We start from the raw sequence: 24,911 nt of genomic DNA, 5'->3' as shown, positions 1-24,911 counted from the left end.
CAAACTTTGGTGTACGTTCCAATTAATTCATTATTGTGGTACCATTAGTTAAACACAACATTTTTAAAACTTTTTTGCCTTTTAGTATTTTGTCGATAAGCCAGTTTTTATCGAGATGCGGCTTCTTTTTTAATATGTTTACATAAAAATTTTAAGGGGGTTTTGTTCCTTTAAACCCCCCCAAGTGTTGTGTACGTTCTAAATAAACTATTATTGTGTTACCATTAGTTAAATACAGTATTTTTAAAACTTTTTTGTCACTTAGTCTTTTTTTAATAAGTCACCTTTTATCGAGATATGGCTTCTTTTTCAAAATATACCTAAAGATGTAAATTATAATAAATTTTCAGATTATTAACAGGTCGCTACAATCGTACTTAACCATATACAAATATGTGGTGGAATCGACAAATATTCAAAATATCTCGATAAACACTGGCTTATCGAAAAAGTACTAAGAGGCAAAAAAGTTTTAAAAATATTGTGTTTAACTAATAGTGCCACAATAATAATTTAATTGGACCGTACAAAAAAGTTTGGGGGGGTTTAAAGGAATTAAGCCCCCATAAAATTTTTATGGGGTGAACAAATTTCACTTTAATTTTTTTTTAAGATGTTGCTACCATAAGAGTGCCACATGTCTATTTTCAATAAAAAATCTCTAAGAGTTTTCGATATATGAAAAAAAATCGATTTTCATTTTGTAACTTCAAAGCTCTGTAACTTTTTTTGTGTGCACTATTGTATATAGGTAAGTGAGGTTCAATCAACCTAGTTTTGACCCCTGAATCTGTGGTATAATTTATGACCAATCTTTTCGGGACACCCTGTATAGTTGTACATCTAGAAAAATTATCAATTACAGTAAAAATGTAACGTTTACTCTCTGGAGTAACAGTCTTCATGGGACTGCAAACATCCGTATGTATTAAGTAAAGAATATCAGATGTATTCCTTTGAGAAAATTTCGGAAAACTCTTACGTAAAATTTTGCCTTTCATACAGAATTCACAAATTTCCCTAATCCTACAGTCTTTGATATCAATCCCGACTGCAATGTTCTTTTCCATTAAGTGTTTGACTGCATCCATGCCCCTGTGTCCAAGCCGTCTATGCCATCTATGTTGACAGGTGCTGGAGTGCTCGAAAACACTCAGTCCATGGTCCACAGTTAAAAGATTGTATGAGTCGGGTGAAGCCCTTAAACTGCACATTATGTCCTGCACTTGTTAGCTTTTTCACCGCAAGCAGATTTGAGTCGAATCCCGGCACATAAAACACATTGTCGATATTTAAATTTTCCAGCCCCGATCTAGTCACACACTCAATGAGTCTTGTCCCTATACCCTGAATCTCAGAGAATTTACAACTCCTTTCTGCTACCGTCAAATTGGGTATATAATCCTTTATAAATAGTCATGTGACTCGAAGCTCCCGAATCCACAAACCAAAAAGCAGAATCCCTTTTTCCGTCCCTTGAGCTATAATTGACCATAAAACATGTGTATCATTAGTATTACCTTTAGTGACTTTATTGGACTTTTTCTTTTTCAGCGCTGTGTACTACAAACAATCTCGTTTAAAATGACCTTTCCTGTTACAAAAATAACACTGCTTTGCTTCTGTACTTGCAGTACCATTGTTTTTGTTACTCTTTTACACTGATTTCATCACTGACTCCTACTGATTTCTTCCTAAAGCTCCCTGATGTCTCCTGTACTCATCGATTAACTTACTCGTTACGAATTCCAGAGAAAACTCATTCGATGGCCTACTTTCCAGCGCTGTAACAAAAAAACTGTATGAGTCTGGAAGACTTCCTACCAAAATCCCTGCTGCGAATCTGTCCTTAATTTCTACCCCTAAGGCGGCCAATTTATTCAATGATTCCAAGAATAATCTGATGTGCGCTTCCATATCGCCATTCTCCTCCAGCGATAGATTTTCTTTAATAAAAACCACATGCTAGATAAACTTAATTTTTGATGATACTCCCTCGGCAATTCCCATGCATCGCGCACGAATTCCCTATTTAATTCCGGATATGTACTAACTGGTTACTAACGTTAACGTCGACAAGTAAGGCTATAGTTGACAAAGCCTTATCATTTTGTTTTTTTCCAGGAACTGCTTCGGTCTGCTTCTGATGGTAACTCCTTCGAAACTATTTCCTATATATCAGCATTGATGAGCAAGATTTTCACTAAATAACTCCATGACTCATAGTTCTGACCGTTAACTTTTCGACGTTATCGTTATACTTCGCACTTTCCACCATTATTTCGGTTAACACGAATAGTTTTCGCGACTGTACACTTTTAGTTATCTTTCAGGTGAGCTAATACGATACTGGTCCCATTAGAAATATAATAAAAGATAATGAAAGGTGCAAATAATAAGGATATAAACTATTTTTATTTTAATCGAACCGAATTATTACAATAATACATACAAAGAAATTAAGAGATGTTTTATCTACAAAATATTGAACATCTTAAACAGCCTGAATACCAAAAATATTAAACCACAATTCCCACAGTCATATGGAATATGATACCCATACTTACGCAAGAGTTCTTTGTATCGATAATTAACTTTTATGAATTTGGGAAGTCGGCGTCCCTTGAAGACAGCGTATATTCATTTCAGCAACCCTAACAAAAATAATAATTATAGTTGAATATTAGATTCCATTGAATAACAGTACCAGAATATTGAATAACAGGTATCACTTGCCATAAGGTACCATTTAAAAATATCGGTCAAAGTCAACGTCATCTGTCGCTATGGTTGAGAAGACTTCGTCCGTTTATTTCTCCCTCAAAATTTTAATATTATGAGTATAACCGTTCAAAAAATACAAGGGGATTTTGCATAGCAATGTATATTTTAATTTAACCCTACATAGCTAAAAAATCTTTGTAATATTTAAGCTAATACCTTCTTTCTAGAGTAACTCGTTCTAGAGTAACCCCTATCAGTTTAATATTCCAGACACTTTTAGAGAAGGTGCATAGTCAACTCTACTTTTAAAATCATTGCATGTACAGGCATACGAGTATCCCTTTTTATGGTCATTCTTTTGCCAACTTATCCAATTTAAGCTATTAGATATGTCCCTACAAATTATATATCTTGAAACATTATCTTCAAATGGATTGTTTAATCCAATAAGTACCACACATCTGAAGTTGGATGGGTTATAAACGATTTTCCAGTAAAGTGCTGGAACGGGTAGTGCCTTTGTCCTTCCATTAACATACAAATATAATTCTGTTGGTTTTTGGGTGAACTCATGCGGCAATGTGGCTATACCGTAAGTGCCAGTCCAGATTTGTAAGTTGGCTTTTCTTCTATCTGCATAGTTTCTGCAACTCCTTTCAACTCGATTCCAGTTTCCACCATTGAAACTTTGCCATTGTGGTGCTACATTTATATACCTAAAACATAAAAAAATTAGAAGGTAGGTTTGGAATATGAACAAAACAATGATTCACTACTACTACATGCCGCTTTATAGAACAATCATCAGCGGTAGAAACTGTAAAACCGTGGAATTTTGAGAATCATCGCCGATTTTAATAAAAATTTGGATTTAAGCTCGGTATACGCTCTTCTTCAAAATCTACCCTATGTCGAAACAGGCTTTTGTGCTGGGAGTGGAAACAGCCCCATCTGGGGGATGAATTTTTTTTCAATCAAAATAACTATGGAAGTCGATAGACTGACCAATTCTGAGTAAATTATGTTCTATAATTTTTTTTTGCAAAGTTGATACTTTTCCAGTTATTAGCGATTGAAACTATGCATTTTTCATTGAAAAAACTCACGTTGTATAACCGTTTTTCATGAATAACTTAAAAAAATTTAATTGTATAAAAAATTATTGGAAACAAAAATTGTAGCTAATAAAAAAACAAAGAGATTCGCGTTGTAAAGACCTATGTTCACACAATATCCACTGAGTTATTGCTCATAATAACCAATGAGGTATGTTATTTTTGAAGAACCCCGAAATAGAGAACTTTCAATCTCAAATAACTCGAATGTAGTGCAATTTTTTGTGAAAGCTTAACAGACTTTTTTTAAAGCTCAATAAAAAGCCTTTCAAATAAGCTCTAAAAAAGTTTTGTGCTTAAGAACTGGCTGACATGACGAAAATAAAATCTTTCTCTCTTTTTTTTGAAACGTAACAATAATTAAACCTTCGTCATTACACTCCTGATAGAAATGAATAGCTTTCCACTTAACATTAACTTTATTTGGGTAAAATTGATACGATCCATGTGATATAGCCAGGGAGGTAGTGTCAAATTTGACCAGAGCATTTTAGCATGGCTGCTTTCTTTTTATTTAGTTAGGTATTCCAAAGCTTATTAACAAATCATGTGTTAGCTGGCCCAAAACCGGCGATTTTAGACAAGACAAGGTAGAATATGAAACTTGATGGAAAAACACTACAACTTATGTCAAATATTTATCTACGTGACTTACAACTCTTAATAGCCTTGCTAACTTCTCTCCTAGCTTTCACTCAGGCAATCCGGGTTCAAATCCTGGCGTTGAAATTTTTTTTTTAAATTGACATTTTATTTTGAAAAATAATTATTTTTATAATAAGGGCGTTATTCAGCGGAATACTGGATTTATTGTGTTTTGATTAATTTGCACACTTTCGGTAGCTATTTTCTATTGGATATATTGCGTTTGGAAGGAATTGGCTGTAAATACTGGATATATTTCATGACAAAGCTATTTAGTATTAATTTAACTCCAGTTCGAAAAAACAGGATTTATTGCGTTTGGTTGATCGCTCCTCATACAGACAAACATCCATTTTTATGTACCTATTAGAGAACAGGGAAATATTTAGATTGCCATTAAAAATGGGGGTTGGTGATAGAAAAGTGAAAAATTAGGGTTGTATGTATCTTTTGGTTCTACATAATATTACATTAAGAAAAAACAGTTTGCCAAAAAAAAAGTCGGGAGCGGGTGGAGAGGGCAACCCCTTTTTTCACTTAGATTGGTCGTACTAACTCAGGAAGCTTCAGGGGTTCATTTACAACAACTTTGCTTATTAAGGTCAATCATAATATTTACGATCAAATGCATAGTTCTATTTCATAAGTTCTATGCATTATTCTATAAAAGACATACAGATTTTTTTATATTGTCTCGTATAAATAATACAAACGTGGTATTATAAAAATGATTATTTTTCAAAAAAAATGTCAATTTCAAAAACAAAAAAAAATTCAACGCCAGGATTTGAAACCGGATTGCCTGAGTGAAAGCTAGGAGAGAAGTCAGCAAGGCAATTAAGAGTTGTAAGTCACGTTGATAAATACTTGACATAAGTTGTAGCGTTTTTCCATCAAGTTTCATATTTTACCTTTTCTTGTCTAAAATCCCCGGTTTTGGGCCAGCTGACACATCATTTGTTAATAAACTTTGGAATACCTAGCTAAATAAAAAGAAAGCACCCATGCTAAAATGCTCCGGTCAAATTTGACACTACCTCCCTGGCTAATATGACCGGTTTGGAATGCTTAGTTTAGAAAAAATAGTTCATTAAGCCGGAAACAACATTATTTTGAAGCGACTTTATTTTCGTCATAAATTAGTAAGTTCTTAGGCAAAAAACTTTTATCAAAGCTCATTTGAAATGTTTTTAATGAACTTTAAAAAATGTTTTTTAAGTTTTCCCAAAAAATTTCACCACATCGAGTTATTTGAGATTGAAATTTCTCCATTTCGAGGTTCTTCGAAAATAACCACCCTTTAAATTGCAATAACTCAGTGGTTATTGAGTTTGCATAGGTCTTTTCGACGCGGATCTATTTGTTTTTTTATTAACAATAATTATATTTTTTATCAATAATAACACAATAATTTTGTTCCTAATCATTTTTTCTATAAAACTAAAATTTTTTTCTACAACCTTGTTAAAAATGCAATTTTTAGCACTCCACAGGAGCGTTGGTGTCTTGGTTGGTGTCTTCACTTTAGCCTCTGCGGAAGTCGGAGCTGTCGACGCAGTTTTAGGTGCTGACTTCTTTTCAACTTTCTTCGCCTTAGCTGGCTTTTTCTCTGTCTTTAATGCAGCTTTTTTAGCCTTAGTCAGTTTCTTTACAGATTTTGCCTTTTCACCGGTAGCAGCACGTTTGTTAGCGGCGGCAGTTTTCTTCGGTTTAGCTACTCCTTCAGCTTTTTTTTATCTCCTGAACTAAGCTTGGCAGATCCGGAAGACGACCAGGAGGTCGACGCTAACTTGAAAGATCCTGACGCTCCTTTTCCCTTTACCTGCACCAACGACCCAGTAGCAACTGAAGTTTTTATATATTTTTTGATGAACGGTGCAACTTTTTCCGCATCTACTTTGTAATTTGCAGTAATATATTTCTTATTAGCTTGAACGGAAGAACCATCTTTTTCCTTGAGACCTTTTATAGCATTGTTCTCCATTTCAGATGTAGGCGCGTGGGAAGGTTTTGTCCGTGGATTTTTGCCTTCTTTTCCTTTTTGGATGGTGAAGATGTTTGTGGCGTTCCAGATACCGACGTAGTCGAAGCAGCTGATGATTGGTTTTCTGTATCTGCCATTGCGTTTGGAGATATAAAAAAAAAGTTAATATGCAGTATATGTCGATTCACTAACTGAAGAGCAAAAACGGGTTCAGAATGGTGCACAAAGCTTGAGAGGTAGAGACCCTTTATGGGCTGTAGTATTCTGATGATCATGACATAAAATAAATATATTTGCTATATTTTACTCACCTAAAAGTAGCATCCTGTTGAAATCCATAAAGAAAATCAGTTTTGGCAGCTAGATGTCCTCTAGATAAAAATAAATCCCCACTACTTATGTACTTTGATGATGTAGGTGATAATCCTAGCAAATTGTTTATAGTAGTCCTTTGACGATTTTGTTTATAGTATGTATCAACGCGACCTTTTATATTGTACAGGTTGCTATCTTCAAAAAATGCTGGTCTGCTAAAGGTTTCATCGTTTGATTGTATGGATGATGTTATATCGTAACGAGAATAAAGTGCTATTTGAGATGATGTGTTAAAGCAAATGTCGATAATAGATGCAAAGTTGCCATTTCCTAAATCATAACCTACTACCACCATTGTTGCATCTCTAGCGCAGTGAGAATTTGTCTTCCTTATCGTAGCTCTAGGATTGGAGCTACAGGCTATATCGGTCCAGGAATATCGTTTTCCAAAAACATCAAACTGTGAATTTGCCAAACACCTCCCCTCCACTGTTGTTTGGTGCATTAATCCGCTGAGGAAAATATTGTTTCCAGAGCAAGCAAAGGTAACAATCTCTCCGTTACGGAAGTCTAATGTTGTTTCTCCGGAGTTTGGGTATACTATTGATGAATCTTTTGCTGTGAGAACTAATGGTGCTTTACCGTCAAAAGGATCTATCTGGCAATCTAAAATGAAATATGTAAACTGACAGTACACGATATTTAACATATTATAAATGCGTACCGAAAAATATAAAACAGATCAAAATAATATGGAATGAAAGTTACTAATAGCACCGAAAAAAGGATTCTTCTTCTTCTTGATGTGCCTATCCGTGACGAATGTTGGCGATGATCATGGCAATCTTTATCTTATATGCAGCAGCGTGGAAAAGCTGCACATATGTTGTGTTTAACCAGTTTCTGAGGTTCGTTAACCAGGATGTTCTTCTTTTTTCTGGACCTCGCTTTCCAAAAATGTTTACTTGCAGGATGGCTTATTGGAGGGTTTATCTAGATTTATTCATTACCTCTTGGTTCTTATTCATTCTTTTGTGGACTTCCCCATTTGTGACCCAGTCAGTCCATAGAATTTTAGGAATTCTCCGATATAGTCATATCTAAAATACTTACAACTTTTTGCACATCGTTGTTTAATATCCACGATTCAACACGATAAAAAAAGGACAGAGCAGACGTAGCATTCTTACTTTTATGCCAAGAGAGAGGTTGTGACTTTTGAAGAAGACCCCCATCCGGTTGAAGATGGATCCAGGTTTTCCGATGCGCCATCTTGTCTCTTGGTTGTTGGTCTATTCTTCATTTATTCTAGTGCCGTAGTTGTAGTGGGTGACTTTTTCTACATGTGTTTGGTTGATGTAGATTTGACCTTCTGTTTTATTGGTAATGATCATAAGGGTTGTCTCCTTTATGTTTATATTGAGTCCCTATTGTTAACTGTATTAGGTTTGTTTGTCCATAAGGACATGTATGTCCTCTACATATGTTGTCCGCAAACAATGTGAAGTCATCTACATCTACGTACCTGATGTTAATTAACCGGTACCCGTTTAGTATAATAGGTACATTTTTCAGTTTCATGCAAAGTTTTAATGAATATTTTTGCAGAGTAGAAACTGAAGATTGGAGGAGACAAAATACAGCCTTGCCTCGCTCCACGCATGACTTTCACAGAATTGGTACGTTCACCTTCAACTGTGATGTTTGCAGTCTGATTCTAGAAAACATTTCTAATTATTTTCAAATCTTATTTGTTAATTCCTGCTTCTTTTAGTATCTGCATCGTCTTGGTATCCTTTATTAGATCAGATACCGGAATCAACTGTATACGTCGCAATTGACGTCTCTGCATCCCTGGAATAAGACCTGTAATGAGAATAAAGCCTCTCTCGTACCAATACCATTCATGAACCCGAACTGGTTGGAGGGAATTTGACTTTCTCATAGCTTGTAAATAATTCTTTTACGGACAAGACACCTATTAGATAAAAGTTATAAATAATGTTCTTAAGAAGAAAAAGCTATAAGCATTGCAGCTAAAACATTATAAAAATTAGATAAAATTCACTTTAGAACTAAAAAATTTAATGCACTGAAACGACCGATGTCAGCTCGCTACCTCTGTAGCTGATTCAGAAGAATCAGATTCAAAAATTCAAATTCAGAAGGGTATAAAGAAATACAATACTCAATAAAGAAATACAGAAATAAAGGTAACACAGTCTACAAGTACTAGAATCCAGTCTTTATAGACAAGATATCAAGGATGAAGCTGGAAGAAGAAACAACAAGCATTGAAAAGATAACAAGAAATTTAGAAAAGAAATGTCTTCTTCTTCTTGTGCCACTCCTATCGGATATTGGAAATCATCAAGGCTACCCTGACTTTGTTTACAGCTGACCTAAAAAGTTCATTAGTGGTGCAGCCAAACCACTCTCTCAAATTCCGCATCCACGACATTCTTCTACGGCCTGTATTCCGTTTTCCTTCTATTTTTCCTTGCATTATATTTTGAAGTAATGCGTATTTATGACCTCTCATCAGGTGACCCAAATACTCGAGTTTTCTTCGTTTTATCGTTAATAAAATTTCTGGGTCTCTTCCTATCCTAGGAAGAGACCCAAGAAATGAGTAAGTAGAGATAAAAACACAATCACTGAAAAGAAAACAAATACTAATTTAAAATAAAATTATGGTGGATTAAAAAGAGGAGCCTGAGAGTGTTAATGAGAATGGGTATGATATGTAAACCACTTTAACCCCTAAGTCATATTATACCCCGGAGGAAATTTAGACATATTAACTTCTTATCTCACATTTATAGGTTGGTTACGAAGTTAATGACTCATAAGTTGACACCAAATCTAAAGAGATAACTGAACACTTATCCACCTTTTGATCTAGATATCGAACAAATGATCATTTGCAAACCATCAGTCATTTCTTGAAAAATCAATTGAAAGTTATATCCCGCGGATACTTGTCTTTGCCGACTATACAAAGCCGTCGACATGGTCAAGCAAAGCGGAATGCTCCATGCTCTACAGAAGGTAGAATAGATCATCGTTACATGTCATATTACTCATCGAGTATACCTATCAGCACGCTACACCTTGTATAAGACCTAATGAGGACACTAAGATATTTCATCTTGAAAGAAGTATTTGGCAACCTTTATCAACCTTACGAGCAGTCAGTATTTATAGGGAAAAACTTATCATTTGCAAACCATGAAATGATTAATTAATGAAAAAAAATATGTCTTTGCAACTTTGATTAACCAGTTGATTCCTAGAACATGTAGGCCATGAGATTTAAATAAGTTCAGACAACCACACAGTTCAGCAGAAGAGAAGAACAAGCCTAGCTTGGATTGTATTTGAAGAGATCAAGTATAATTATAGGTCAAAAATTTCAGTTTATTTATTAGAGTGCGTTCTGACAGTGATGATCCGTAGTGCAGAAACCCCAACACTAACAAAAACAACACTGAGTAAACTGCCAGTTGCCGAAAGAGCATTGGAATGAATAATACTAGGACGGCTTTCTCTACGTGATACTCGTGATATAATGCTACTAATCGCAAAAAATCAGGATTAGCAAATGTTATTGAAAGAGTAATCACATTAAAATGGAACCGGGCAGGAGAAAAAGTAGAGACATGCAAATATTTGGGAACCAGGGTTGATGACAAAAATGACCAAAGTAAAAAATTAAAGTACGGGTTTAAACTGCAAGGCAAGCATTTATAAAAATGAAGACAATGCTTACAAACAAAGACCTTCAGTTGTCTCTCAGATTGAGGGCTCCAAAATGCTACATATTTTCTATATTACTATATGAAATGGAACCTTGGACATTGAAGAAACAACACATAAGAAAAATAGAAGGGTTTGAAATATGGTGTTACATAAGAATATTGAAAATTCAGTGGGTTCAAAAGATTACCTACGACGTTTAAATCCTACGACGTTTAAATAAGGAATTATAAATTATGAAAAGAATAAAAACAAGATGCGAAGGCGAGATCCGGAGACTCATCATAATGCCAGATCGGCGACAGCTAAACTCACAAAAATATGGAAAAATACTGACATTACAAAAAACACAAAATTACGCCTTGTTCGAGCGTTAATATTTTCTATCGCCACCTACGCTTTAGAGTCTTGGATCATCAAAAAAGCAGATTTAAAACGTATAATGGCATTTACAATGTGGGTCTACCGGAGAATGTTGCGCATTAGACCAGGAAGGATCTGTTTTTAGGAGGATGTGAGAGGTGACATTTGCATTTTTGCGGATAAAGTTAGGTGACAGTGGCGGCTCGTGGCCTTAGAGACAGGGTCGGCAAGGTCTTTTTGTCTCCTCATATAGGTATACCATCTAATTAAAAGGCTTAAATCGTCATAGGAGATTTTTTTGTTTGGTTTACTTGACATTCTCTCTTGTTTCATGGTGTTTCGACAATATGTTTTGATTCTTTTGAGACAATAGAAATCCCGTTCATTTAAAGCAGAAGTTGGTGGTAATAAGATGATCAGTTTGTTGTAATGAATTGCAGTACTTACTATATAAAATAACACATATTTTGTAACTTATCCAACTTTCTGAAACTATTTGGATCAGCGTTATTTTTAAAAAAATTGTAATAATAAATATCTAACAATTCTTTGGCGAATTTAACTTTTAAATTTTGAATCGTCAAAGAGGTAAACAATTTGCAAAAATTCAAAAAACGAGTATCTATTTGCATAATAAATAGTAGGCATCCAAAATTTCAAAATATACTCGTTTTTCGAGATATGTATCATGCCTGTGTCTTTTTTGGGTGGTTCGGAAATATCAGGCGAACCCAAAACGTCACTGCGTATATATTGAAAACTACTATCATTATGAAAATCTCTGAGATTTTGCACCAGTTTTCTTATTCTATCTTTGGAATAAATAATGTCAGTTGACTGATTTCGAACAATAATGAATATCAAATCGGTTTGGGCAAACACTTTCTTAAAAATATTTAAAGGAATATTAACAGAGTAATCATTTAACAAAGTTCTCAAACCGATTGCTTCACGGATCGAGATATTACACCACAACTTTCAAAATCGTCGCCTTCGCTAATAAATTAAAAAAACTTCCAAAAGCTGCTCACGAAAATCTACTACAGTGAAAACTAACCGAGGTTTAAAATTTGATCGCGTCTGACAAACTGTTTGCATTTTTTTTTCGAAACAAATTTTCCTAAAACAGTAGTCCGGGCGAGCTAAACTGGCAAGAAAAGACGATATTCTTCATTTTTTTACACGCATCCTGCAAAACTAAAGTCATTCTATTCCCATGACAGTGAGTAAATAGAGCTTGTGGTGCAATAGTTTTAACTTTTGCCTGGAGGCCGTTCAATTCACCAGACATCACGGCAGCGCCGTCATAAGTTTGCCCCAGTTTGCCCTATCAATTTATTTTTGATATCAAAAAATTTTAATCTGTTACTTAAAACACCAAAAGAATATTCGGCCTTATTGCTTTTACTCACGTCTGTAAAACCTAAAAACCTCTCATTATCACGTAACGCGTATCGGACAACAATTGATAATTATTGTGAATGACATGATAATCAGAAGTTTCATCTACTTCTAACGAAAAGCAAATTGTTTTCTGAATCTCAGATCCAATAACGTTATTCAAAATGTAACTAATTGATTATATTTTTTATTAGTTCATTCTGTACTGTTTTAGACGTGCCGTAAATATCTTAGAATCAGAAAGTAGTAAATTAGAAAATTCCAAATCGTATTTCTTAAACAATTTTAGTAGTTGTCTATAATTATATCATATAATAACGATTATATCTCGTATTGCCGTTCTCGAATTACAATAATTACTTGTAGTCACAATTTTTTATAAGCTCGGTTATCACGATTTTAAAGCAAATTCCCTGAGTACGGCTCCTACTTGTTCCTCCAGCGCTGTCCATCGTGCTCCAGAATACGATATCAACTTCTCATTATTGTCCAAGTAAAAAATACTGTAGAATAGCTTTAAGCCGGTGAAATATGATATTCTTCAAATATAGATGTTAGGTCAAACGTTTAAGAAGCGGCCCTTTGTGAAAGCATCTGTGTTTTTACGGCCAGACCTCCCGCATATCTATTCACAAGTTTCGTGCAAAAGATTAGTTTTAGTTCGGTAGCCTAGCAGTGTATTAGTACTGGAGTGTACGTGTGTTAAGTGATACGAGTGTTTTGTTTGCTGTAATTATTTTGAATATTGGTTTAGTATTTCGTTTGGAGAGTGTCAAGTGTTGATTATTGTAATTTAATTAATGTGAATAGTGATGTGGCGCCCGTGGGATAATGTAAATATCGCGTACGATAACGCTGATATTGTAGAAATTGCCAGTGCTAGTGTGAATGTAATTACTAAAAAAAAAGAGATCGTAAAGAAGATTCGAATGCATTTAAATGCAGAAACACAGCAAGTATGTTTGAATGTATACAAAAATCTACGTACGAAATTCGGCTTCGATGAAACACTATTGGCACAAGCCACCTCTGATTTAACAGAAATTCCACTTTCTACTGTATATAAAATAGTTAAAAATGAACCCTATCATCGCAAGAAACGATGTGACTACAAATTTTCAAGACCTTTAAATCCTTCACTTGTAAAACTATTGAAAACCACAATATACGACTGCTACAAAAGCAATGAAATACCTACAATAGAAATAATAAGAAAGAAATTGGAAACAACCGGTCGAAATATGAACTGCTGTGAGAAAACTCTTCAAAATTGGATAAAAAAAATGGGCTTTAAGTTCAAAAAAATAAATAAACGTCAAGCAATTATGGAAAGCCAAAGAATAGTCAACAGACGTAATATGTACCTAGAAGAAATTACTAAATATAGGCAAGAAAATAGGAGAATTTATTATTTAGATGAAACTTGGTATGATACCCACGATACAGTAAAGAAAGGATGGACAGATGGTTCAAGCATGTGCATACCAGAAATGCCTGCAAATAAAGGCTCGCGACTAATTATTGTACATTGCGGAGGAAGTGAGGGATGGGTTCCGAATGCTTTAAAATTATGTGGGAAGAAAATGGAAGATTGTAACGTTGACTACCACAAGAATATGGAAGCTGACATTTTTGAAGATTGGTTTGAAAACTCGCTGATCCCAAACTTGGAGAAAAACAGCGTAATAGTGCTTGACAACGCTTCCTATCATTCCCGACAACTCACTAAAATACCAAATACATCTTCAAAGAAAGCTGACCTACAAAATTTTTTAATGGAAAATAATTTGTATTTCGAAGATTTTTACACAAAAAAACAACTTATTGAAGTTCTACACACAAAGCAATTTAGAAAATTATACGCTCTAGAGAGTATTGCCGAAAAGCATGGACACACTATATTGAGACTTCCCCCCTACTTTTGTGTTTTCAATCCTATTGAGTTAATTTGGGGACAATTAAAACCAAGTATAAGGCGTTCAAATAAATTTCCTAAATTTGACAAAAAGGTAATTGAGATCATTAAAAAAGAAGTAGCCAATATTACCAAAGTAGACTGGCAGAAAAGAATCGCCAAAGTGATCAAAGTGGAAGAATATTATAAGAAGATTGGGCACTTCCACATTAATGGTGGAAATAAATTTATTATTGAATTGGGCGATGATAGTGACGAAGAAAATACGGAAGAAGGAGAAAATGAGTTAAGTGTATCAGTATTTTAATTGTTGTGTTGTGCAATTCATTTTCCAAGCATAACTGTACTAATGAAAAGACTCGGTTAAAAAAATATTTTTAGATTTTGTATTTTTAATAAAAAAAAGAGCGGGGACATGCTTGCATTTTGTGCTGAATTTTAAAGTTTTGAACTGTATACCTAAAGTAATTTTAGATCTAACTGTGTTTTTATAAAGTTCTTTTAGTATCAGTAATTCTAACAATAACAAGATTAATTATAAAAGCTATTCTACATCAGTTATTAATGCAAGCATGCGGTAAGAGGGAGGTCCCTGTGAGGTTAAATGTTATTAAAAAATTGATAAAATTAATTTTAACACATACAATATTATGTCCTGCTTTAACGGTATTTACCTAAGTATAAATAAATATTTTTAACTACATATTTAATTACCAGAAAACACCAGCTGCCGGCCTAATATTAAAGAAGAACAACCCAAAGAAAGCTACAAATCTTACCTATTCCACTATATAGATTGCTTGAACTATACTACAATTTTTTAGTGCGCTCGTGTTAGACGTATTTTTATGTGTGGTGATATTCGACAGTGTTTATTGTGAAAATGAAAAAAAAAAATTTCAAAAAACAGAAAACTAAAGAAATTATTGAAATTATTAGATGACTTCAGTAAGTAAATTAATATTTTTTTTTAGGTTCCTGCAGAAAACAGAATACATATTTTGTTTTTCTTATTAAGTAATAGTGTTTACACATTGTAATACACAAAACAGGATTCATATGAATCTCTAAAAATCCTTTTAGTACTTTCACATGAAATCTAAAAAGGATGTCTTATATTTTTTTGTTTTTAGTGCGATATTCACATGAATAATGTATTAAAAACGTATTTTTTGTTCAGTACAATTGTACTAAAATATCTATAATATTCTATTATTTTAGTATTTTCAAATGAAATCTAATAATAGAAGATTCTTAAGTACGCTATTCAAATGAATAACCGTATAAAGAATTTGTATTTTCGTTCGCTTGTCACGCTTCACATGAAACGTTGATGAGTGGTTGACCTATTTATGGTTTAATAATATTTCTGTTAGAAGACGCCGCCGGTTTAAAAGTAAGTATTATTTTTATTATCGGTTTTTTACAGACTCGGATTCAGATGCATCTAAAATTTAGTTGCATCGATTTCTGGTGTGCAAGATGGATGATTTGGCTAGTGATGGTGCACAAAACATTTTAGCATTGCTAAGTACCCAATCATTAGCTACTAAAGGTCCTGAAATATACGCTGATATAGCAGCTGTTCTCTCTGGTTTCCTTCTTAAAGGAACTGATAAAGAATCTCGAAACACCGCAATAGATTCTTATTCTGTCATTGCTAATTGCCCAGCACTTCTGCCACTGGATGTTAATCCAAAAATCAAGTCTTGTTTGGATGCAAATGCCTTAAAACAGGATACTTTTCTAAAGAAATTACAATCCTAGTTAGCGGCTGGCATAAGTGCGATAGCGATTCCGCTTAATGAACAATATAAAATATTTTCAGATGTCTTCCACGCCCTATCCTTACATCGGCGTCACAGTATTCTTCCTTTTTTTTTAGACAGCGGGGTAAAGAAAATTTTAGATGCTTGTCCAATAGACGAGTTTTTGTTTGGAAGGTCTTTTCCGGACCAGCTAAACAGTTTGAATGAAGCACAACGTTTGGGGTCCACCATTAAGAAGAAGAATAAGATCCCACAGTACCTTGCTTCGAAAGCTCTGGTTGCACATAAATCTAATCAACCTAAATCTGGTCCTTCAGGTGTGTCAACGTCTTTAAACTACCGGCTCTTGCAGCCCCGGTCCCGTATGAAAAACGAGGAAAGGAGGTATCGTTACAAAGGTACACATGTACGACGTTAACATAAGAACCAAATCAGTCAACAAGACAGATAACTACAAATTACGCTGGCCGCCTTTCTAATTATTTAGATAAATGGGCTTTAATTACTAATGATCATACTATTTTTTCTTGGGTTTCTGGATATAAGATTCCATTTAAAAAAAAAATCCAGTACAAACTTTTTTATCAAAACCATGTTATGCATTAAAAGAGTTATCTAGATTAGAGGAGGCTATTGCTCAATTATTAAAGATAGGAGCAGTGTCTAAATCTGATCCAAAACCTGACGGTTCCTACAGATCTGTATTACATCTCAAATCTTTGAACCGCTTTTTACTTACGACCACCCCATTTCAAACTAGAGGAGCATAGAATGGTTTTCAAATTATTATTTCCAAATTGCTTTTTTTGCATCTCTTGATATTAAAGATGCATATTTTAGGATTCCAGTTAACAAAAGATTTAGAAAATATTTGTCCTTTGTTTTTAAGGGCTCATATTTTGTATTTAACTGTCTATCTTTCGGCCTTTGTACAGCGCCATTTGTGTTTACAAAGGTAATGAAGCCAGTAGTAAAATGTTTACGGTCTATCGGCATAGTCTGTGTTCTTTACTTAAATGACATACTAATTAGCAAAATCTATCGAGACTGCCAGGAAAGATTGCCAGGTTACAAAAGATCTTCTGGAATCCTTAGGTTTCTTACTTAATTTAAAGAAAGTATTCTTACCAGCAGAAAAGATGACTCTTATTCTGTCCAAAATTGAAAAAATATTATCAAAAGATAGATGCTCAATTCTAATCCTAGCTCAACTAATAGGAAAATTCGTAGCTGCTTGTCCCACAGTTAAATACGGTTGGGTTCATTTAAAAATTTTAGAAAGGAAAAAGCATTTAGCATTATGTTATAGCAATCATAATTATCAGTCAAACCTATTACTTTCAGACTTTATTAAATCTGAGTTGTACTGGTGGCACCAACTTTAACTGGTGGCACTTTAACACAAAATAATGGTATGCCTATAGTGACAAGTTCAGTGTTTTCTCTTGAAATTTTTACCGATACCTATCTAACAGGTTGGGGTGCCGATTGTATAAACGGAGTCACGCATGGTTTTTGGCACAGACATGAGAAAGTAAAACATATTAATTATTTGGAATTACTAGCAGCATTTAACGCACTTCGATCATTTGCTTCAGAATTATCAAATTGTTATATTTTACTTAGAATTGATAATGTGACAGCCATAGCCTGTATTAATCGTATGGGTAGTGTAAGGTTTAAAAATCTTAATAAGATCACAAGAGAAATTTGGCTGTGGTGCGAAAGCAGAGATATTTTCTTAGTTGCTTCATATATTAATACTAAAGATAATGTCCACGCAAATAGAGAATCTCGTTAAACTTTTATTAATACAAAATATGAATTATCTAGTCACGCTTTCCAGAAGATATGTCACTATTTCGGTAAAACCCACTATTGACCTATTCAGTTAAAAACAAAATGTATTAGATATGTCTCTTGGAAACCTGACCCAGCTTCTGTCACTGTAGATGCTTTTACCATCTCTTGGAAGGGTGAATTTTTCTATGCCTTCCCACCATTTAATCTTGTATTAAAATGCTTACAAAAGATAATTGCTGAAAAATCCCAGGGAATAGTAGTGCTTCCTTGCTGGAATACCCAGCAATGGTACCCAACTTTCCGTAAACTTCTTGTAACAGAACCTTTAGTTTTTACACCGGATCAAGATTTACTTTCAAATCCTTTCAGAGATTGCCATCCGCTTTGGCAGGACCTTTCTCTGGAGGCTGGAATTTTATCCGGGAAGCTTTTCACAGACGAGGTGTTCCAACATTAGCACTTCAAGCTATTGAGCATTCAATTAGTAATTAGTACATCTACTTTAAAACAGTATACATCATACTTAAAAACAAAAAAAAAATGGTGGGATTTTGCGGCACAAGAAATCACAACCCTTTTCAATATTCATTAAATTTAGTTTTAAGACTTTTTAAGCATTCAATTCCAAGAGGGTGCATCTTATTCAACTATTAATTCGCAACATGCGGCTATAGTCCTGATTTTTTCAGTAGACAATTTGGAAAAAATATTATAAAACGTTTTTTTAAAAGGTATTTATAATCAAAAGCCATCGAGACCAGGGTACCAAACTAGTTGGGACCCACATCCCGTTCTCTTACATCTAGCTAGTTTATATCCATTGTCGGATATTTCTAGTTCTCAACTAACGATGAAGCTATGCACATTATTAGCGTTAATTACGGGTCATAGACTCCAAACTTTTACACGTATCAGGTTGAAAAATATTATTAGTTTTGCAGACCGATTAGAAATCAGAATTCCGGATAGAATAAAAACCACATCTTCAAAAAAAAAAAAAAAAAATTCAACCATTATTAGTTATTCCATACTTTAGAAAAAATGCTTCTCTCTGCTTGGCCTCTGTCATTGATCAATATATTCAAGTTAGCAGAGATCTTCGTCCCACAGATACGGACTTCTTAATCTTAACTATTAATAAACCCTATCGTCTCGTGTGTACACAGAGACTAAGCAAATGGATTAAGGTTACTCTGGCGGCTAGTGGCATTGATACTACTCAATTTTCGGGGTACAGCACTCGACACTCAGCCACTTCGGCAGCTTATAGGGCAGAAGTTTCCATTGAGGTTATTAGGTCTAGAGCTGGCTGGACGCAAAAATCTAATATGTTTGCGAAATTTTATAATCGACTCCTGTCAGCTGATCCTGCAGCATTCGCTAAGGGGATCTTAGGGTCGGTGGATTCTAGTCGTAACTAATTTTAAAATTAAGTATATTCCTACTTATTAATTATATTATATGTTTTTTGGTGTTGCAAAAATATAAGTTGTAGAAAATACTAGATCTTTGTCTTTGAACATCTACAAGTAATTATTGTAATTCGAGAACGGCAATACGAGATATAATTAAATGATCAATTGACTTACCTTAAGGAAAATTGATCCATATTATATGAGTATTGCCGTTCGAAGAATTACAAACCCACCCTATAACCCCACCCGTACAGGGTGATCTAGAATTTTCAGAAAAATTGTAGTAATGAGAAGTTGATATCGTATTCTGGAGCACGATGGACAGCGCTGGAGGAACAAGTAGGAGCCGTACTCAGGGAATTTGCTTTAAAATCGTGATAACCGAGCTTATAAAAAATTGTGACTACAAGTAATTATTGTAATTCTTCGAACGGCAATACTCATATAATATGGATCAATTTTCCTTAAGGTAAGTCAATTGATCATTTAATTATACGATATTATATATCTATAAATAAATGATAATTCCTGACAACTTAAAAAAATTACAATATCAATTCAACGACGTAAAACGGCGTGATTATTTTTTACAGTTTCTGCCGATGCCTCGAAATGAAACCTCGGCAGATCTTTATGTGCCGTACCTGCCGTTACCTGCCGTATCTGCCTACAGACAGAAATGTATGTTCGCTTGCTCATCGACTTGTTATTTCGTTGAGTTTTACGTGTAAATCGTCACGCTAGGGATGAACTAGGGTCGGCTAGCCGGCACAGTCAGATGGATGGCATGGCTCGGATCATTCATTTTTTAAAAAGTCTCTTATGCGCATGGATCACTTAACGCTCGGATTGGTCGAATCCTTTTAAAAACCACGAATAAAATTTAGTCTGTATTATCTGACAGATTTTTTTTATTTCACAGATACAAAAAATTATATAAACTCTGATTAAATTGAATATTAAAAAATCTATAACATCAATAAATGTGTAGGTCGGCACTGCCGACCCTGCCGACCCTGACCGGCCGCCACTGTTAGGTGATAACTTCGTTAATAATAATTGACTAATGCTCCTTGTCATATATGCCCGGAACATTAATAAAAAAATAAAATATTTAAAGATTTCAAAAAATTTCTTATTTTTTTCTTCTACTTTCTTTGCTTATAACTTTAAAACGATTCATTTTGGTACAAAGCGTCGCCTCAAAGCAACAGTAGGACATGTAAAAAAAATGACTTTTGGGATAACCATTTCAAATGATTGGAAATAAACCTTTCTGTTAAGTGTAACACTAAGATCAATAAAAAGTGGAATACTTTTTACACAATATTACATATCCTTGTGTAGCTTAATTCTCTTTAACTCAAATGCTATAATGTAACACTAAGACAACATACATATCCTACTGTTGTATTTTGTCGTTTACTAATTTTCGTCACAAAATATTAATGCAATACTAAGTTATCTTACGCACATCCTACTGTTAATGTAGTTATTGCCGAATTGCGAATATTTTCTTTGTTTATATTAAACGGCTTGCACCCACAATATTTATTATCTTCAGAAATCTTATCACAGTTCTACTATTACATTCATATTAAAAGTTGTATTGTGAGAATAAAAATGAATAATTCAGCATCAGCTAATTTAAGTTATAAAAAATCTAAAATATCTAGTAGAAGTCAATATTTACTATATTGTATTGAAAAGGAAAGAGCATACTTAAAAATGGTCCAATTTATGTTCCATCTGAATTGGCCACCATTGCTAAGTCAGCTAAAAAGATAGGTAAGCCATATGAAGTTACTGAGATGTCAACTGAAGAATTTTTAGATTGGAAAAAAATAGCCAAAGACATGGGAGCGAACTTTAATGTCAATGAAAAAGGCCAAAAAGTTTTAATCAACGACATCAAATGGATTAAAGTCAAGAAAGGCGAACCTGGAAAAATTTTCTATAAGACTTCATTGAAACAGGAAGAATTTGATGTTATCAATATTACCAAAAAGTTAAGAAGCCAGAGAGAAAAGCCAACTATAATCCTTGCCTATGAGCAAGCACCACCGATATCGATTAAAAAAAAGAATGATTTAATGAGTTTGTGCAACGATAACTTAATACCAAAAGACACTATAATTTTTTCACATCGTTACCTGCATCCGATGTGACCACAACTAATTCTGATTAATTTTTCATTCTTGTTTGTTTGTCATTTTCGTTGTCAAGTTTTAAAATTGTCGGAAAACATGTATATTGAGTTTTTGATTTATCTAATAAAATGTTTGAACAACAAAATTGTTTTGTTTTTTACAATAAAATGTGTAAAATTTTAAACAAAACTTCAGTACAAAGTACAATATAAGTTTATACAGTGAGGACGTTTGAGTTGGAATAAATTCATTATCTCGAGAACGGGTGAATTTGAAGAGAAATCCTGAGACAGTTCGATTTTTATTTTTAAATTATGACTTTTTGCCATATACATCATACTGCTGACGTCATCCATCTGGTTGTGATGACGTATTCAATGATTTTTTTAAATGAGATTAGGGGTTGTGTTATAGCTCATTTGAAAGGTTATTTAATTCTCTATTCAGTATTGTAAATATTAACATAATTATTTATACAGTGTGTTCAAAAAATATTTTTTTTAATAAATAATTTGACACAAAAAGAAGAATGTAAGCAATTTATTTAATTAAAAATACATTTTACTGTTGTCAGAAAAATAGGTGATAATGTTTATCTCAAAAATAAACATTACTTTTCGCTTAAATTCATTGTTCAACCTGCTAAGAGACAGGTGGGTGGTAGATTTAACATTGAATTTAAGCGAAAATCAATGTTTATTTATGAAATAAACATTTCTTTTTGTTTTCTGACAGCACTCAAATGTATTTTAAAGTAAATGAATTACATACACTTTTCTTTTTGTCTCAATTAATTTAATAAACAAAAATTTTTTGGGCACCCTGTATAAATAATTATGTTAACGTTTACATTAATGAATAGAGAATTAAATAACCTTTCAAATGAGCCATCGCACCACCCATACTCTCATTTAAAAAAATCATCGATTACGTCATCACGACCATATGGATGACGTCATTAGTATGATATATATGGTAAAAAGTCATAATTTAAAAACAAAAATCGACCTGTCTCAGGATTTCTCTCCAAATGCTCCCATTCTTGAGAAAATGAATTTATTCCAACTCAAACGTCCTCATTTTATAACACATATTTACGGATATCGTTAAAAAACAGATTAACTTTTAGAGCAACAGTAGGACAAGTTACTTTTTTTCCAATTATTTTTCACTTTTTTATGAATTAATATAAATATTTATGTAAGGCCTGTAAAATTATATACTCAAACAAAATTCCATGTAAATCCATTCAAATATAAAAAGTTATTAAGTAATGAAAAATTCGGAAAAATTTCAATTGCGCTTTTCTCGAAACTACAATATTTGACATATCCTACTGTTGCTTTGAGGCGACGAAAGTCGTATATGAATAAAACAAAGATAATTAAATTTTCTATCAGATACGATTGGTTAAAACTGTCTTAATTTAACACCCTTGCTGCAAAATAGCAATAAATATAAAATAAGGATGCAAAACAAGCCTGTCCTTATTCAATGTTTTTCCATCATTTAGGTTACACTTGAAACCTTCCTAATTCGCTTAAAAAATTTCTGTAATGTGCTAAAACCGTCCACCAAATTTCATTAAAATTGACTTACTAGATTTTGCATAATAATTTTGCAATCTAAACTTTTTTTAAAAATTAAAATTTTTTAAAATCTTGCACAACAAAAACTAGAAAATACAAAGATTTGTCAATTTTTTTACATACATAAAGAAGCACTCTACTCCAAAGGTTTTAAAAAATTTGAACTTTTTTAAAAACATTTATATTGCAAATTTATTATGCAAAATCTATTAGGTCGATTTTAGTGAAATTTGGTAGACGATGTAAGTAAGTTATAAGAATTTTCCAAGCGAATTACTAAGGTTTTAAGTGCCACCAAAGTGGCTAAGAAACATTGAATAACAACAGGCGTATTTTGCCCCCTTATTTTGTATTTATTGCTATATTGCACAAAACGTAACACCTTAAGACATTTTTGACCAGTCGTATATCAAACAAAATTCAATTATATTTATTTTATTTCTCTACGACTTGGTTCCAAAACGAACCGTTTTAAAGGTTTATGCAAAGAAAGCAGAAAAAAATCGATGTTTTTCGAAATTTTAATTATTTAATTAATGTTCCGCATATTTGAGAAGGAGCATCAGTCAATTATTATTACTGAAGGTGTCACCTAACTTTATCCGCAAAAATCCGAATACCATCTCTCACATCCAAAAATAGACGTTTTTTTACAGATTAGTCCTGGTCTACATATCATGGACCGCACATCACACAAATAGTTCAATATTAGCCGAACTTAACATAAAAACTAGACTCACCACAAATATCAACCAAAATATACTGAGATATTTTGGACATATAACTAGAAGAAGAGAGGGCATGGACCGAATGATAGTTGAAGGCAACGTAGAGGGCAGAAGATCCAGAGGAAGATCTCCATTACGATGGTCGGACCAAATAAAGGATATGACTGAGTACTCATTCTCCGAAGCGGAAAAACATGCACAGGAGAGAGAGAGAGAGAGAGACAGAGAGAGAGAGAATTTGAGAGAAATAGTCGACTTACATAACGTTATTACATCCTTACGAAGTAGGAAAATATAGAGGAGTAGAAGGATAAAAATAAGAAAACTGAAATATTTGGGTCACATAACCAGAGGAGAAAAATATGAGTTGCTGAGAATTATTGTGGAAGAATCCAAGGAAGAAGAAACATAGGAAGAAGACGCATCTCCTGGCTGAGGAACCTTGGAGAATGGTTTAACAACTGTAGTTATTACAACTAGTCAGAGCAGCAGCCAACAAAGTGACTACAGACATTATGATGCCCAACCTCCAGTAGCAGACAGAACCTTAAGAAGAAAGGGCAGGTTGTAAGAGCCGTTGGTATGATCTGTAGATTAAAAAAATTTGGAATCGATGCCCCCAATAAAAGTTAATACAAATAGAGTTTCACCCCTGACGAGATGGACAGATCACATAAAAAGAGTGACTAAAAATTTGATTCAGATGGCACCGAAATAAGTAGAAAAGTATGCGAGAGGCCAATATTCAGTAGTGAAAGTAAAAGGCTAGGTAATCATGATGATGATGATGTTTAAATTGGTAGCTAAGGTGATCCGGTGTAAAAAACTCTTGCCAACTCCTCAGCAAGCAGTCCTTAAACTCTTTCGATATGCTTTGCCCCCCATTAGGGCGGTTGACATTGATTAAACCACTTAACCAATGTTATGGTATTAGTACTCCTTGGAGGAGATAATAAATATAAAAATAATAATGTTAAAATATTTTGCCACATCAACAATAAATCAAACCAATTAAGACTTAAAATAAATATTTGAAATAAATAAAACCTAACACACTTAAGCTACAAAAAATAATTTGTACGTATTTACCTGCATGTATAAGAGCTACCAGATACAACAATATTGAGGTGACACCGACAAGAACTACACAGTTACACATGACTACCATATGGTATTTAAAATGGTTTTGGTAAAGACCTATATCTTTATACACATTCAGTCCATGTTAATGTATGT

At 33.6% G+C, this 24,911-nt stretch overlaps 1 protein-coding gene across 1 annotated transcript; it reads right to left on the bottom strand.

The window, feature by feature from the left end:
- On the bottom strand, positions 1-24,911 carry LOC114342722 (uncharacterized). Its single transcript, XM_050645095.1, has 3 exons — positions 24,765-24,911; positions 6,780-7,449; positions 1-3,440 (listed from the first exon to the last, which is right to left on the bottom strand). The coding sequence occupies exons 1-3, from the start codon at positions 24,841-24,843 to the stop codon at positions 2,978-2,980; spliced, it is 1,212 nt and encodes a 403-aa protein (XP_050501052.1). The 5' UTR covers positions 24,844-24,911; the 3' UTR covers positions 1-2,977.

The sequence above is a fragment of the Diabrotica virgifera genome, chromosome 3 (assembly GCF_917563875.1).
Source record: "Diabrotica virgifera virgifera chromosome 3, PGI_DIABVI_V3a".
NCBI classification, from domain to species: Eukaryota; Metazoa; Arthropoda; class Insecta; order Coleoptera; family Chrysomelidae; genus Diabrotica; species Diabrotica virgifera.
Note: the sequence above shows the minus strand (reverse complement) of the source record. Positions and strands in the feature narration are given on the sequence as shown.